Below are 15743 nucleotides of genomic sequence, written 5' to 3' on the forward strand. Positions count from 1 at the left end.
ACAGCTAAGGGAAAAGAGGTCAGTGCCTCTGACTACAGAGTCAGGTACTGCGTGTTTTAAAGATTCTTGCAGCACACCTGTTGAAAATCGCTGTGATAGAGGGTTAAGATTTTTTAGATTTTATTTCAAGATAAATTAAGACAGATTCTAGGTAGAATCATCCAAAGCAATGCTTCCATTGCTTACCTTTCCTCCTTCAAATTGTTTTTCAAGGTTGAGAGAATGACCTTGTAAGAAAGAAATTAGATTCTCTCTTCCCCAACCTGAGCCTTGTCGTAGTTGGTGTCACGGATGTGGCAGCCATTAGCTGATTTTCTGGGGGCAGTTCTGATTTCAAAATATGAATCAGTTATTCACAGTTTTCTCACTTGTCAGATTATGTGTCAATTTAGGGTTAAAAAATACAGCGACTGATTAGAATGGAGTATGCATTGCTGTTTTTCTGCCAGCTTTCTTTTTCATTAAAGTTTAACTTTGATAGTAAATATTGGGAATTGATAAGAAAATTACTTCCCTAGTTTTTGTGACATTTATAAAACATATTTTTAGAAAATCATTCTCTTGACTCAAATTTTATGTCAGCTGGGAGAATTTGGAGGCAGTATGTGCAGAGGTGAAGATCACAGACTCTGAGATCAAACAGTTTTGGATGCAACCCCTGGCGTTACCAATCTTTTAACCTTGAGCAAGCTTATATTCTTGTTCTGTCCCTCCTTCCTCATCAGTGAAGTGGGAGTACTAACAGGACTCCCCTCACAGAGTTGTTGCGACAGTACCTGAGACACGGGCCTAGTAAACAGTGCTTGGCCCAGAGTAAGCACTCATTGGCTTTGGGTATGCTATGTTGAGCTTGGAACATCTCTTAAATAAGAACTGCCTTTATGAAAACATTTTAAAAAGTCCAGTGTATACTTCAGATAACATTTAGAGTCCATCCTCTCCTCGAGGCAATAAAAACATGCAAGCTTTAAAAATATGAAATGCTAAAAATCTTACCTTAAGGTCATATCTAGGCTAAATCCTTTTGATCTTAGTGGATCTGGAAACTGATCATAGTAGCCCAACATGGAAAATCAAAAACAGGAAAAAAATTCAGTTGTTCCTTGAGGAAAGACATGAATAACTATAATGGTTGTGTGTATATGTAAAGAGAGGTCATACACATATTTATTCATATAACACATTGCAGTAGATTTAAATTTACTGGCCTGGTTTCTTTTCCTCTAAATTTATTATAAAAAAAAGAAACAGAAATGAAGTGAAATCAGCATTCGTTTAAGCTGAACTAGTATACATTATTATTCAGCCTCAGGATTGCGTAATGATTCTTACACACTAGATGAAACCTAGCCTAATTTTAAAAAATCATCCTCTTTAGTACTGATGTGGTTTTTATGTTCCCTTCCCTGCGTAATACAGTAGTGAGTTGGTAAGGCATTACATCTAGAATATCTCTGGTGAACCTGTTGGGCTTGAATGTAATCATTCCCTAATCTTACCACGTAAAAATAGGATTAATTGCCAGCACCACACCTATGAGAAGTTCTAGACTGCCTCATCTTGATTGCAGATAAAATGTGTTCCTCCTTTTTTTAAAAGTAAGTGCAGGAATGTTGTCCGTGAATAATGTCCTTTTACTAGTCATTCCAGAAAAAGAATTATAATTTGAAATTTTAAAGATACTCCTATTTTAGAACCTACAACGTGGAGGGGTTATAATGCGGTGAAAACAGAATGATGGATTGAAAATACAAGATGCTTTATCATTTAGTTATCCTGTGTATTTCTCATGCACTAACTATTTTAAAGAAAATGATGTTAACACATGTCATTCTATTATCCATTTTTGCTGTTTACTTTTTCTTTAGAGAACCTAGGAAAAGATATGTCAAGTAGGAACAAGTATAAAATTTTTAGAAAAATAGATGACAGGTGATAAAGTTAGAATAGTGGTGTTGAAGATGAACCCCCGTGAGAGGTTACTAAGCTTTTAGCTGGCACTCTGGTACTTACTGGGTGGCCTTTTCTTTAAAAGATAAGAACTTTCTTAGGATTTCTAGATGACTGTGTAACTCTCCCTTAATTTCTAGGTACCTGGTGACCCATCTCATGGGGGCAGATCTGAACAACATTGTGAAGTGTCAGAAGCTCACGGACGACCACGTTCAGTTCCTCATCTACCAGATTCTTCGAGGTCTCAAGGTACAGGCAGTATTAGTAATGATTTTGAGACATGAAATTCTTTCCTTTTCTCTCCTCTACTTAGGGCTTAAGAAGAAAAAAAACTTATGGAAAATTTCGAGCCCTTACAAAATCACTAGTAACAATCCTAGTTTAATGAACCCTTGTGTTTACTCAGTGGCCACAGTCACCAGCAGATGGCCACTTCTGTTTCTTTTGTGTCCCCAAGCCCTGGATTACTGTGAAGCGAGTCTAGACAGCAGCTCAGCCCGCCTGTCGGCACTGCAGTGTGCATGTGCAGGCATGGAACACTCTTCATTGTTACAGCTGCACAGTGCTGATCAGTTCTTGGTACAATCTCATATTTGGTTGGTGCTTTGTTGAAACTTTAAAAACATCCTCAGGGAGGCTAATTTGTTTGTGGGAGGGGTAAATAAACTGTTTTAAAATTAAACCATTTTTGATATTTAGCAGTTTTGAGTCCTTATTGAGCTCCAGAGAACCAACTAGAAAATGAGATTGAAAGCTTTATTTTACACATGCTTTAGCCCTGAGTAAAGTTGATGGTCTGGAAATCATAGTTATGATAAATGTAGACCACTAATAATTACTTGTTCTGGTTTCTAATCCCATTGTTAATACTAGCAATTCTTATTGATTTATGAGAATGTACTTCTAATAATCATATAATGTGGCAGTAGGAGGCTGGAGATAATGATGTTTCATTTAACTGACTCTTTTCTGTTTCACAGTATATACACTCAGCTGACATAATCCACAGGGTATGTCTTGTGTTTTTATTGAATTACTTTGGGGGACTGGGTGGGAGGGTGTGGTGGCTCGGAGAGACTGTCGTTTAGCCGAGATCCTAACCCAGGCTTACTTCAGCCGTTGGAGTATTGATGCACTGCAGCTTCACTCTAGGTTTAAACTGATTAGAGAAAGAAGATGTGTAGTTTTTACCTATTTAACACTAATTAGGACTAGAGAGTGATGCAAAATGAAGATGGTCTGTTCATAGCTGGGTGAAGTCTTAAGTTTATGTTTGGATCTTCATCATTGCTGCGAAGGAGAGAATTCTCCACGCGTCACAGCGCTGACCCTCTCCTCTCTGTGCTTGCGTCCCAGGACCTGAAACCCAGCAACCTGGCTGTGAACGAAGACTGTGAGCTGAAGGTAAGGGGAAGAGACCTCGGGAAGTACGCGTTTCACCTTGTGGTCATGTTTGATTAACCAGCAGATGTATGTCGGGAATGGTTTATAAGTTGTAACTTTTTATCTGAAAATTCATAAATTCACATTGTCCTTAAGAATATCAAACTTTGAAATTTAACTCACAGATTTAGTAAGCTTTAGTTTTAAGTGGCATTAAAGGTGGTATCAGGTATCTTGTTTTCATTCCAAAAGTTAAATTTGAAATTTAACATTTTAAATAAAGGAAAATTATAGTCTGAATATCAAGTAAGCAATCCTGAAGAGATTTTAAGTGTACATTTGACAAGTTTATATATCCATGTAACCACCAACTCAATTATGATAAAGAACATTTCCATCACCTCGGAAACTTCCCCTGGGTCCCGTCCTAGCCAGTCCCCACCCCTCTACCCCTAGTCCTTGCTGCAGCCAGTGATCTGCTTTCTGGCACTAGGGGACAGATTTATCTTTTCTGGAGTTTCATGCAAATGAGTCATACAGTGCTTATGTGTGTGTGAGAGAGACTTTTGCTTGGTATAATATTTTTGAGATTCATCTGTATTGTGTGTTTCAATAGTTCATTCCTTTTTTATTGCTGAGTGGTGTCCATTTCATGAATATACCACAATTTGTTTATGTGTCCATCTACTGATAGACATTTGCTTCAGTTCGAGTTTAGGGCCGTGTGAGGCTCTATGAGTATTCATGTGCAAGTCTTTGTGTGGACGTTTGTTTCCGTTGCTTTTGGGTAAATAACTAGGAGGGGTATTCTTGCTTTGCTTTTTGTAATTTCATCTTTCACAGTACTTGCTGTGTTTACCGTGCATTCTGAGCATAGACCAGGAAGTATATCTGTGAAAATGCTTTATGGTTCTCCCTTTTTTAAATACACTAGGATTTTTTCCCTCCTGCTTTACAAGTTTTAGGAGTTTGACTCTCAGTGTATGATTTCTTTCCTTTCCCTCAGATCTTGGATTTTGGACTGGCTCGACATACAGATGATGAAATGACAGGCTATGTGGCCACCAGGTGGTACAGAGCCCCTGAGATCATGCTGAACTGGATGCATTACAACCAGACAGGTATTGCTTACATTGGTTATTTAGGGCCTATTAATGCCAGCTTGGGTGTATTAGGGATTCTCAGTAGAGGTGGTAGGAATAGAAGGAAACATCTTTTCTTCCTTCAGTGATCCTTTTAAAGTTCACAGATAGAAAATATTTCAGTTGCTCAGACAGAGAAGGTCAAGTTTTAATACACAGCTTTCAAACATTTTCTGGTTTAGCGATTGGGTTTCTATTTATTTAGATTTTTAACATATTCTCTTGAGTATTTCTGCCTGAAGGCAGTGGATTCATAATCTTAACCTCTCAATATTCGTTGGAAGAATCCACCATTTCTACCAAGAAGGAACTTTTGCCCCTTTGTAAACAGTTTATTTCTCTCGCCTTAATTATGTTTTGACTTATCCTACCTATGAAGCCCATTAGTGCAGTAAGGGTCTTAATAAGCTTACTTACTTCTATAAAAATTAGTATGATTGTTTAACCTCAGATGTCTTAGATATTCAGTTGAGTGTTTTGCCCCTAGTTACAGTTTCATTTGTGGCCAAATATGATAATAGTGACATTGTATACACTTTATTTCTGTTTAATTTTGCCAGTTGACATTTGGTCGGTGGGATGCATAATGGCTGAGCTATTGACTGGAAGAACGTTGTTTCCTGGTACAGACCGTATCCTTTAAAAGTTTTGGATGTTTTTTTTTTTTACTGTGTTTCAGTGTCTATGGAAATATATTACTTTTGCCTGTCTCTCAGGAAGGTTCTCAATTACTTGCCTTTAGAGTCCATATATATATATGAGACCTGCCCTCTTGCTGAGTAGTATCTTGCCTTGACAAGAAGGAGGCTTCGTTTTACTTCTGTGAGTTAGAAAAGTTCCTCATAAGCTGGGAAACCCTTTTTTCCAGTGAGTTTCTTGTTCATATTCTGCAACCTGAGTGTATTCATGAGAAGCTCTAGGTTTCAATGACTGGTTAAACCTGCTTGTACAAACACTTAATGAACACAAATACCCAATTTGTAAGTCAGGAGTATCTTTTTTATGTTTGGTTTACATATTAAAAGCTATGTTTGGTCTCTATAATTAATGACACACCTGCTGACCCTCATTATGTTTGTTTAAGCAAGAAGGAACAAGGCCGCCCTGCTGTGCTCCTTTTTTTTTTTGTTTTTTTCAAATACAACTTAGTTTTTACCCTAGATAGTAGCCAAACTTTAATTTACTTCCAGATTTGTTGTCTAGTTTATGGTTTATCTTGGCCTCTTTGTATTAACACTTTTCCTATCTGCCGCATGCCTACTGCATGTCTTAGTAAGAATATCAAAATAGGCTTTGATGAAACTCCCCTCGGTTCTACTTGGTGAAGATGTTTACATGAGAAAGAATGTTGAAATAATATTTCTAGAATTAGGTTTGAGGATTTTTGCAAAATTCATTTGACTAGCCTTCTGTGGGGTAGGCTGGGCCTTCAGATGAGCCACAGGCACCAGGTCCCATCGCACTTAGAAACCTGGAGGCAGCCTCGGTCCCTCAGCAGAGCAAGCTTTGCAGGTGTGAGCTGAACGTCAGTTTGCTCGCCATAGTCTGGGGCATGCTTCTGTGGTGACTGTGGTGTTCCGGGTCTCTATCCACATATTCTAACTCTCTTAAGACTTCCAGAGAAAATGTACTTTCCTAGTCAACTGAGAAGGCCCGTTCCTTTGGGTAAAGCTGTTTATTTTCCTCTGAATGTTACTGGGTTGATAGGGTTCCGTCTCCTTATATTTAGCTCTCCTTATTGCTCCTCATCTCCAGATTTGAAGTTAGTTTAATTGTTTGCGTTCCTCCTTTGCCTTTTGCTTCGTTCACCTTATATCCGTTCCTTAGAAATTTGGTATAAACATTACGGTCAAAGCTAAGAGAAGTGGGAGAAATTTGTATTCCTCCTTTTCCTTGGGTGCATGTCTCAGGGTCTGTCCTCCTGAGCACACTGCCCTAATGCCGTCCTCTGTTTGCCTTTCTCTCTCCTCTTTATGTCTGTCTCCCCGTCGCCCTTCAGTTAGTCTGAGGCACTCTCACCTGCAGACACACGGAGCACAGGCTGTGGGTGAGACTCCGGGTTTAGACTGTGACCTCTTTTACTCCCAGCTGTGTGGCTTTGAGCGAGTGTTCTCAGCTCTGTCTCTGGATTTCCTGAACTGTAGAATGCTGATAACAGTACATAACTCACAAGGTGGTGTGAGAATTCAGTGAGATGACGTCTGGAAAGTGGCTAGAACAGAGCCTGCCAGGAAATGTTAGCCATCTTATTTGGGAAGCATTTTCTCCCTTCATCTTCACACTCTGTTATCTACTCCGACTCATTAAAGCATAACTTTCTGTTTTATTTAAATTTTGTGACAGGCAGGAAAGGATGGATCTGCTTGGGAGGCTGCTGGTAGGTTTCGAAACAGTTGTGCCCCGTGGGCCCGCCTCAGAGACAGCTGCCCGCTCCCTCCCTGGTGGCTCGGCTTTTAGATGCCAAATTGCAACCTGTGAGACACCTTCCCTCCTGTGCATATTTCTTTTCCTTCTATAGCTTTAGATAGAAACCCTGCATCTAAAATTTTTAGTAGGCAATTCTTTTTTAATGCATGGGAATTCATTTCAAAGTTCTTATTTTAGTAATATGCTATTTCCTACTTGGCTCTTTCTGAGGCAGATATTCTCCAGGATCATAAAAATCAAATTCTCACAGGATGTATTACCAAATTTAAGGTCATGAAGATTTACTGTTTCCTTAGTAGAGTTTTATGGGTTTATCTGTTATACATAGATCTGATCCATTTTGAGTTAATTTTCTTTTAAAGATTTTATTTATTTATTTTTAGAGATAGGGGAAGGGAGGGAGAAAGAGAGAGAGAGAAACATCAATGTGTGGTTGCCTCCCACACGTCCCTAACTGGGAACCCAGCCTGCAACCCAGGCATGTGCCCTGACTGGGAATTGAGCCAGTGACCCCCTGGTCCACAGGCCAGCACTCAGTCCACTGAGCCACATCAGCCAGGGCATTTTGCATTAATTTTTTTTGTGATGTGAGGTTGGGGGTCCAATTTTATCTTTTGCACGTGGAAATTCACTTGTCCCATTGAATGGGCTCGGCCCTCCTGTCAGTGATCTGTTCCAGTCCATCGGTCTATATATCTGCCCTTATAGTAGAATCACGCCGTTTTCAGTGCTATAGTTCTATGGTAAGTTTTAAAATCAAGAAGTATGAGCCCTATCTTGTTCTCATTTTCAAGATTTCTTTCTTTCTTTTTTGTTTTTGTTTTTTTTTAAATTTTTTGTTTGTTTGTTTGGTTCTTTAGGCTCCCTTGTAATTCCATATGAGTTTGAGGATGTGCTTTTCCATTTCTGCAAAAAAGCTGTTAGAATTTTGATAGAGATTGCATTGCATTTTTAGATCACCTTGGGTAATATTGACATCTTAGCAACATTAAGTGTTCTTATCCAGGAACAGGAGCTGTCTTACCATTTATTTAGGTCTTCTTTAATTTCTTTCAGTGATGTTTTATAATTTTCAGTTGACAAGTCTTTTACCTCCTTGGTTAAATTTATTCATAGGTATTTTATTATTTTAGATGCTGTTGTACATGGAATGTTTTCTCTATTTACTTTGTGCTTTGTTCATTGTTGGTGTGTAGAAACACAACTGATTTTTGTTTGTTGCTCTTGTACCCTGCAGCTTCGCTCAGTTTGTTTACTAGCTCCAGTAGCTTTGCTGTGCATGTTGATATTTTCTACATATAGGATCATGTCATCTGTGAAGAGATAGTTTTACTTCTTCAGTTCCAATTTATATGCTTTTCTGCTTCTCATCGAATTGCTCTGGCTAGAACTCCCAAATACAGTGCTGACTCACAGTGGTGAAAGTGGGCATCCTTGTCCTGCTTTTATCTTAGAGGGAAAACTTTTAGTCTTTCACTACTGATTTTATCTGTGCATTTTTCTTAAATGCTTTTTATGGTGTCAAGAAAGCTCCCTTCTGGTCATAGTTTTATATACTGTGATCTGAATTTTCAAGTTCTTTAGACGTGATTTAGATTGCATTTACATTTAATCACATTGATATTACTATGCAGTTTTAGTTCTCTACAAGTCTTTCTATTTTACCTTTTCATTTTTTGTGTGTGATTAGTTTTTTTCTGTAGAGATTCCTTTGGTACTGGTTGTTAATAATTCCTGGAGTTCCCCTAAAGATATAAGTAATACTAATTTTTGTCTTGAGGTTAATTATATATATAGTTAGGCTAGAAAGTTTTCTCATTTGTGATTTGGCAGAATCACAATGAACTCAAAATAGAGTTGTAAATTTCTTAAAGAATGAAGCCCTTCCCTGTAAGTCTGGTTGACTGGGCATGGCAAGTGCACACAGCGGACAGAACTTTAGAAGAGAGTGAGGATCCAGATTGTCTCCTCAAGTACAGTGCTGACTTACTGTAAATAGCCCTGGCTTTGAAAAGAGTGGGCCAGTTACAAAGTGTTATTACTGATATTTAATAGTCTGCAGCCTAAGGAAGAGAGAAAACAAGTGTTGTAGCCTGTTAAACATCAAATACTGCTTTCTCTCCCAGAGGTCACAGCCTTTGTTTACTTTCCTTTCCTAGGTAATCAAATGACTGTCCTTCATGTGTAAAATTTTTTCTCCTTGTATTTTAATAGAAATGGTACTCCTAAGACATTAACTGGAAGATAATGGGGCTGTCGAGTTAAAACCCACTTGCCATCAGCTTGCTGTCCTGCTCCATGAATTTTCATAGTATATTAAATTTACTTCTTAGTTCTGCTTAATTGTTACCTCCTTTGATTTTTTCAGGTATTTCATGAAATACTTAGGACATAGAAAAGACAAAGAATAATAAATGAACACCTATGTTCATGTGACACAGATTGTGAGATAAAACATTGTCTGTGGAGCTGAAACTGCTGGTGTCTCCTCCTGTCACATCTGCCCCTCGCTTCCAGACATTGATTTCAAATACTCGCTCTCATTTTCAAGATTTTATTTATTTTTAGAGAGAAGGGAAGAGAGGGAGAGAAACATGGATCGGTTGCTTTTCACCTGCCCACAACTGGGCCCCTGGCCCACAACCCAGGCATGTGCCATGTGCCCTGACCAAGAATCAAACGGGCAACCTTTCCGTTTGCGGGACAGTGGGCAACCCACGGAGCCACACCAGTCAGGGCTTTGCTCTCATTTTTTAAAAAGCAGTTATACTTTAGACACTAAAAGCCAAGTGTCTTAATGAATGTTGAAGAAGGACAATACAGTGGAACTTTGGTTCTTTAACTTAATTTGTTCTGGAAGCCTGTTGGAAAAGAGATTTGTTCAAAAACCGAATCTCCTTTGTTACCTGAAAGATGCGTGGCTGATCAGACAGGCATCGGCACGACAGGATTGTGGGTTGAGAACCGAAGTTTTGTTCAATGAGTGAGACTTTTTTTTTCCCATGAACACCTTGGTTGATACCCAAATTGTTTAAGATGGGAGATCTTTGAGAACCAAGATTTCACTGTATTTATTGCGTGGTATTTGCCCTCCCTTCTCTAATTTAAAAATGTATTTTTCCAGAAAAAGCCAGAATTCTCAGGTTTGTTCACAAACCTAGAGGACTTTAAGAAATTTTCTTTGCATGACAGTGAAAATGACTATTTTGATGACCAAGAAGACAAGCAAGTAGGCTAAGTCTCATTCTGGTCCAGGCTTTTTGACCCCAGGAGGATTTCCTGCCCTCCAAAGACTGGTGTTCTGGCTTTGCCCCATATGGATATATGTATATATATTTTTTAAATTGAAAACTGCTGCCCACAAGCAGTAGTAGTTGCAGGTAGGCCCTGCAACTTGTCCTTTTAGTCATCTTCAATTTTCCAACCTGTGGAGCTTTCTAAAAGATGCCTAGAACACTTGGAGATGACTAGAATATCCCTCTTACTTCCCTCCGGTTTCCCTACTACCCCAAGGTTTTTCCCTCACCTACTCCTTCTGGCCTCCTTTTACTTGGGTTACGTTCTGAGGACCTAATCTAAAGAGGAATCGTAGGCTGAAGTCATTGTTTTAGGAAGTGTCACCAGATTTATGATTTGACATTGTGATCATTATAATTAAAACACTTTTAACAATAAAAATAACACCAATCTAGGGGGAAAAGGGGTTAAACCTATTATGAAGGATGGCTTGCTGTGAAAATAACTAATTGTTATATGTGGTAAATTTTGCTTTGCTTTGCTTATATAGCTACTTGAAGCTCCTTCTGGCCTTAACTGCCTGAACAAATTGTAGTGGCCCTACAGTAGCTGGCACTGTGGGAAGACTGACCTGTGTTTCAGTGGATTTGCCAGCTTTTGGAGAACCTATGGTGATGTCTTCTGAGGTTTGCATGCTTTCACTTCCTTCGTGCAAGTGCTTTTAGCTACTGAGTCGATTTTTATTTGGCATTGTGTGTTGATTAAGCTCCTCATATTGGCTGTCACACTCTACCAGCTCCCTTTGTCCCCAGCCCTCACACACTGATGGCATAATATTTGTATACTCTGCATGGTGTAAACACCTCAGATGGAGTGTTGGAGAACTTGCAACATTAAATGGTATAATTTTTCTTGACTACTCTTTTATATATAGGCTTTTCAGAAAGCCTGGTTTTTCTAGATTTTGAGGGCAAGGCAGAGGGGTGGAGCTGAGTTTGAAAGCATATTATGGAAAGTTTTTGCAAGTGAATCAGTATTTAGTGAGCTGCTCTGTGGAAGATGCTGGGGATAAGGTAGTGCCTGTCCCCCGAACCAGAATGATCATTCTCAGGGGAAGGTGAGTTACAGGAGTTCCTTGAACAAACTTCCACTCTGATTATAAAATAAGACAGAGTGACAAAAAATACTATAATGGAGGTTTAAATGAGTTACTGAGGAGAAACAGTGACTAATTCAAACTCAGGACAACCAGGAATACTTTATGGCAAAGTTGTGATTTGAGCAGGGCTTTGAAGAGTAAATAAGAAAAGAAAGGCCTTGCTAGGAGGGGAAAACGGAGGGTATGCCTGTTTCTGACTTGGATAAATAAAAAGTTGGAAGCTTAGAAGTATCTGGAATGTTGTTGTGAATTTAAGCCTGTGTGCATTGAGGAATAATAGGTTGAGGCAGAGTCGGAAGAGAATCCTGCTGCCAAGTCCCGAAGGGCCAGGAACGGGGGCTTTATTCTTCAGGCCTGAGATTGTCCATCCTGGCAGAGGTGGGGAAAACTCGTAGGGTCCCCACCTCATTGTGGCTGTGAGCTACTAGGACTGGTGGGCATGGCCTGCTCTTCAGGTATGTTGTTGGGTGAAGTGAGGGCAGTTGAGAAACTCACAATCCAGTCTTCTGTCCTCATTCCGGAGCATGAAACCTGACTCACATTTTTAGTAGCCAGACGTCTCTTAAACAAGACTACCAGTCTCAACGTCATTTCTAGAGATGAGTTTATAAAACTACCTGTTGGAGAGCTGAGGTAGACTAGATTTTCATATGCATATTTTATATAAAATATAGTTTAGCTTGTGGGATAGTTGCCTAGTTAAATTTATTCCTGAAGAGTGTGATGAACAAAAAGGATTCTGTATTAAATTCCATTGTAATATAGTTAGATTATTTTAAAGCAATGTGGCCTCTATCCTCCTCTCTGCTATGTCCTCATTATTGTATGCTTTAATTTTTTTTCTCATCAACACCATCAAGTAAGAGAAGAAATAAATATTGAAATGTGAACTTCCAGCACATCTTGAGTTTTGTTTGCTGTTTGCAGATGACCACATTCTCTATTCTTAATTCAGAAATAACTTGTGTGGGTGGACTTGTTCATAATTTCTAGGTCTAGGATGGGGTTCTACAAACCTTTTCTTAAAGGGCCAGGTAGCAAATAGTTGAGGCTCCGGGGACCCTGTGGTGTCTGTTGTGACGGCTCAGCTCAGTTCTGCTGTGTCGGGTGAAGGCAGTTGTAGACAGTACGTAGATGAATAGACATGGCTGTATTCCAACAAAACAGGTTGGGGTTTGCTGACTCCTGTCTAGAATTCTCTTCCACTTAAGCCAATTTCATATCTGGGGAAGAAATAGAAGAACAGGGCAAGATGCCGGTGATGATACTACATAAGTAATTCCTGTGACTTAGGCAGCTGTGACTTACAGAGGCCATTATTTTTAAGTTCCACTGTAATGCCTTTGTATGTATAACCATGAGAAGAGATAATTTCTTCTACCTTCCTCTCCATCCTGCTCTGCCTTCTCCCCAAACATTCTGAGTACCACCAGGAGGCAGGTGCTGCGCTGAGCACCATGAGGCAGGTGCTGAGATAGGTAAGGGGTGAACTGGCAGAGTGGCCCCTTCCCTCAGAGAGCTCCATAGCAGTAGAGGTGGCAGACAGTAAGCAAAAAATTAGTCGTAGATTGTGATGAGCACTGTGGTATTTTCAGGCCTTGTGCTGAGGCAGAATGGCAGAAGTGGGGGCTTCTTTATACAGAGAGAGTTGGGGGAAGCCTGTCTGGGGAGGTGAAGTTTAAGCTGAGACCGGAAGTGGAGAACCTAATCATGCAGCAAGCCCGACAGGGGTCAGGAGGCAGTCATCCTCCCCTCCTTTTCCCTCGAATGTCAGTGTTGATGTGGGTAAACTATTCAGATTTTCACAGAGATTATTAAAAGCTATTTTGTAAGGTTTTTCCCTCTTTTTTTTAACTTTCTTTTTAGGCAAGGCCAAAAGCAGTAAGGACAAATGGAAGTTTTTGTCTTCTTGTTAATACATGCACATAATTTTCTGGGTGTGCTTGGAAGACTTGGGTACCAGAATGAAGGTTTGGGCGTTGTGGTCTGTTCTTTAGAGCCTCTGGGATGTTCGAGGTTTGTTAGTGCATTTATAAGAGGGGAACCTCCTGTGTCCGGCTTCATTATGGCACTCCTGACGATCAGATGCAGTGGGGTGTGGGGCCCTCTGCTGGCTTGTCACTCACAGTTCTCTGCCTACTGTGGCCAGTGCAGAGGAGCAGTGGTCTAGAGGAAGCTCAGTGGTTAGGCTCAGGGACCCACACGGGCCCCTACCATATTCCAAGCTCCATAGGTCAGGCTTCCTCACCGGAATATTTACAGGTAGGTTTGTATGTCCCTGGCCTCTGTGCTCTGCTGCTGCTTTCTTACCTGTACACTCTGCTTCCCACTTCGCTTGATTTACCTGGCGGCTGATGCTTTGGTGGAAGGTGAGGAGGTAGGTGTGGACTGAGCCTGTGGACTGAGTAAGTGCTTGGGTTTTCCCTGCTGTCTTTGTCAGCTGAGTATCCAGCTAAAGTTGTTTCACTTTACTAACAGGGGATGTTGACAGGTGCATGAAATGAATGTGAGATTGGTGTGTGTGCAGCAGCATTTTGAACCTTCATACAGGAGGAGCATGTCGGCCCGTCATGACCTGCAGAAGCCTTGCCTAGGGGAAGTCACCATTTTGGTTTAGTTTGGGTTTTTAATTTTTGTTATTGGGGTATTTTGTTTGTTTGTTTTTGTTTTGTTTTATTTGTTGTTTTTCATTTTTATTTTGTCCCAACATTTTCCTTTATAGTCCACCATTAGATATTGATCAGTTGAAGCTCATTTTAAGACTCGTTGGAACCCCAGGGGCTGATCTTTTGAAGAAAATCTCCTCAGAGTCTGTGAGTTGATGCTTTGATTGTAATTTTCTGCCCTGTTGGGAGCCTCTGCCATTTGCCTTCCACCCAGCTGCACTGTGACCAGGGTGTTTTTAAGCACACGTGCCCTTGGTGTGCTGACTTCCAGGATGAATGTCTCTGTGTGTGTGTGCATGTTGTACACTTGCACATGTGCACACACACTTGCCCAGTCACTTGTGTGAGTGTGTCCCCTCCCTGCCTGGGTATGTACTTAGATCATGGGAGCCTGTATTGGGCTGTAGTATCCTAGTAGTAAGTGAGATTTGAGATTCTCATTCATTCCAAGAGGTTAATGGAAAATTTAGGCCTCTGTTCTCCAGCCCTGACTTCATCTTTTTCAAAAGTTTCACATGTACTCAAGGGCTCTTTTCACTGTTTGGTCAGTGTTTGTTCTCAGAGCATGAGGCTCACCATGCAGTAGTCTAGTTCATCACTAAAAGAATGAAATGTGCATTGTCTGCACACTGTTGCCCTTTGCCAGAAGCGCCTTGCTTTCTGTTGTTGTAAAATAGACCGCCTGCACAGCTCGTGTAGAGTCTGTTCAAACAGGGCTCCTCTCTGCCCCGTCTCCAGACCAGTGGAGGTTACATCCCACTCCGGAGAGCCACAGGAGGAGGGTTCTAAATCCTTCCTCCCACAGTCAGCCGACAATTACAAGTTTTAATAACCCAAGAAAAAGCTTGGGCTAATGCTTTCCTGCCTCTACGCAGGCGTTTATAGAGAAGCCGTGGGAATGCGACTTGGACTTCCTTTGGCTATGATTTCCTGCTGGTGGTCATTTTCTTGGGCAGGAGATGTGAGAGAAATCATGAAAGCCCAGCCTTTCTCCCTTTTCCCCTCTGTCTGCTGCCAGGCAGTTGGATGAAAGGGAAAAAGAGCTGTGGAGCCAAGCGTCAGTGGTGCCTTCCCGGATTCTCCTCCCAGCATTTCTGACTGACGGGTCCCTTTACCCACCCAGTTGGGAAGACTGCTGGGTAGCTTGAGGCAGGCTTGAGCAGGTGAGTTTGAATGGTTCCTCATCTCCCTGTAAAAAAAAAAAGAAGAATTGCATCTGGTACATGTCTGGTGCATTCCTTAAAAGGACCACAAAGCCCAGGGAATTTATGAATTTCCACTCTGAGGATATAAGGGAACATACTGGCCCTATTTTAGTTTGTTTTATTTACTTATTTAGGATGAGGAAGCAAAGACACAGAAAGGCTGTGGCTTGCCTGAGTCATGCCCTGAGTCACTTGGCAGAGCTGAGTGTCATCCCAGATGTCCTGATAACTTAGCTAAGCCTTAATCTCAAGTGATTGTGCACTGTTTTGAAAGTCATTGTCAGGCCACAACGGCAGCCTGAAGGAGGGTTGGCTTTTGCTTTATGAAATGCAGTAGAAGCTGCATTGGAGTGAATCAAAAGAAGCTATGAGAAGATGCTTAAAGAAGATAGTGCTTTTTGTTTTAAATGCCTTTGCTTGGAAAGATTGGCTAATAGGACATGAGGACAGGGGAGTAGGGTTGAGAAGAAGTGGGTTCGTTAATGAACAGTGCTAGCGAGACTAAGAGAGCAGATTCGTCCCCTCTCTGGGGATGGCTACCAGCGTCTCCTCAGCTCCCTCCCCCACTCCC

General features: G+C 40.7%; 1 protein-coding gene across 3 annotated transcripts in view; it reads left to right on the forward strand.

Annotated features, from left to right (window-relative positions):
* MAPK14 (mitogen-activated protein kinase 14) overlaps positions 1–15743 on the forward strand; it is a 64475-nt gene that overhangs the window by 37222 nt on the left and 11510 nt on the right. For 2 of the 3 annotated variants that reach the window (XM_045844261.1, XM_045844259.1), the window contains exons 4-9: positions 2091–2202; positions 2934–2963; positions 3310–3357; positions 4343–4457; positions 5039–5110; positions 14035–14114. In XM_045844261.1, the coding sequence (XP_045700217.1) occupies positions 2091–2202; positions 2934–2963; positions 3310–3357; positions 4343–4457; positions 5039–5110; positions 14035–14114 (457 nt within the window). The remainder of the gene's footprint in view (positions 1–2090; positions 2203–2933; positions 2964–3309; positions 3358–4342; positions 4458–5038; positions 5111–14034; positions 14115–15743) is intronic. The other variant, XM_045844260.1, reaches the window with a different exon arrangement.

The sequence above is a fragment of the Phyllostomus hastatus genome, unplaced genomic scaffold (assembly GCF_019186645.2).
Source record: "Phyllostomus hastatus isolate PE091 unplaced genomic scaffold, TTU_PhHast_1.1 phas_contig_40, whole genome shotgun sequence".
In the NCBI taxonomy this organism is placed as follows: domain Eukaryota; kingdom Metazoa; phylum Chordata; class Mammalia; order Chiroptera; family Phyllostomidae; genus Phyllostomus; species Phyllostomus hastatus.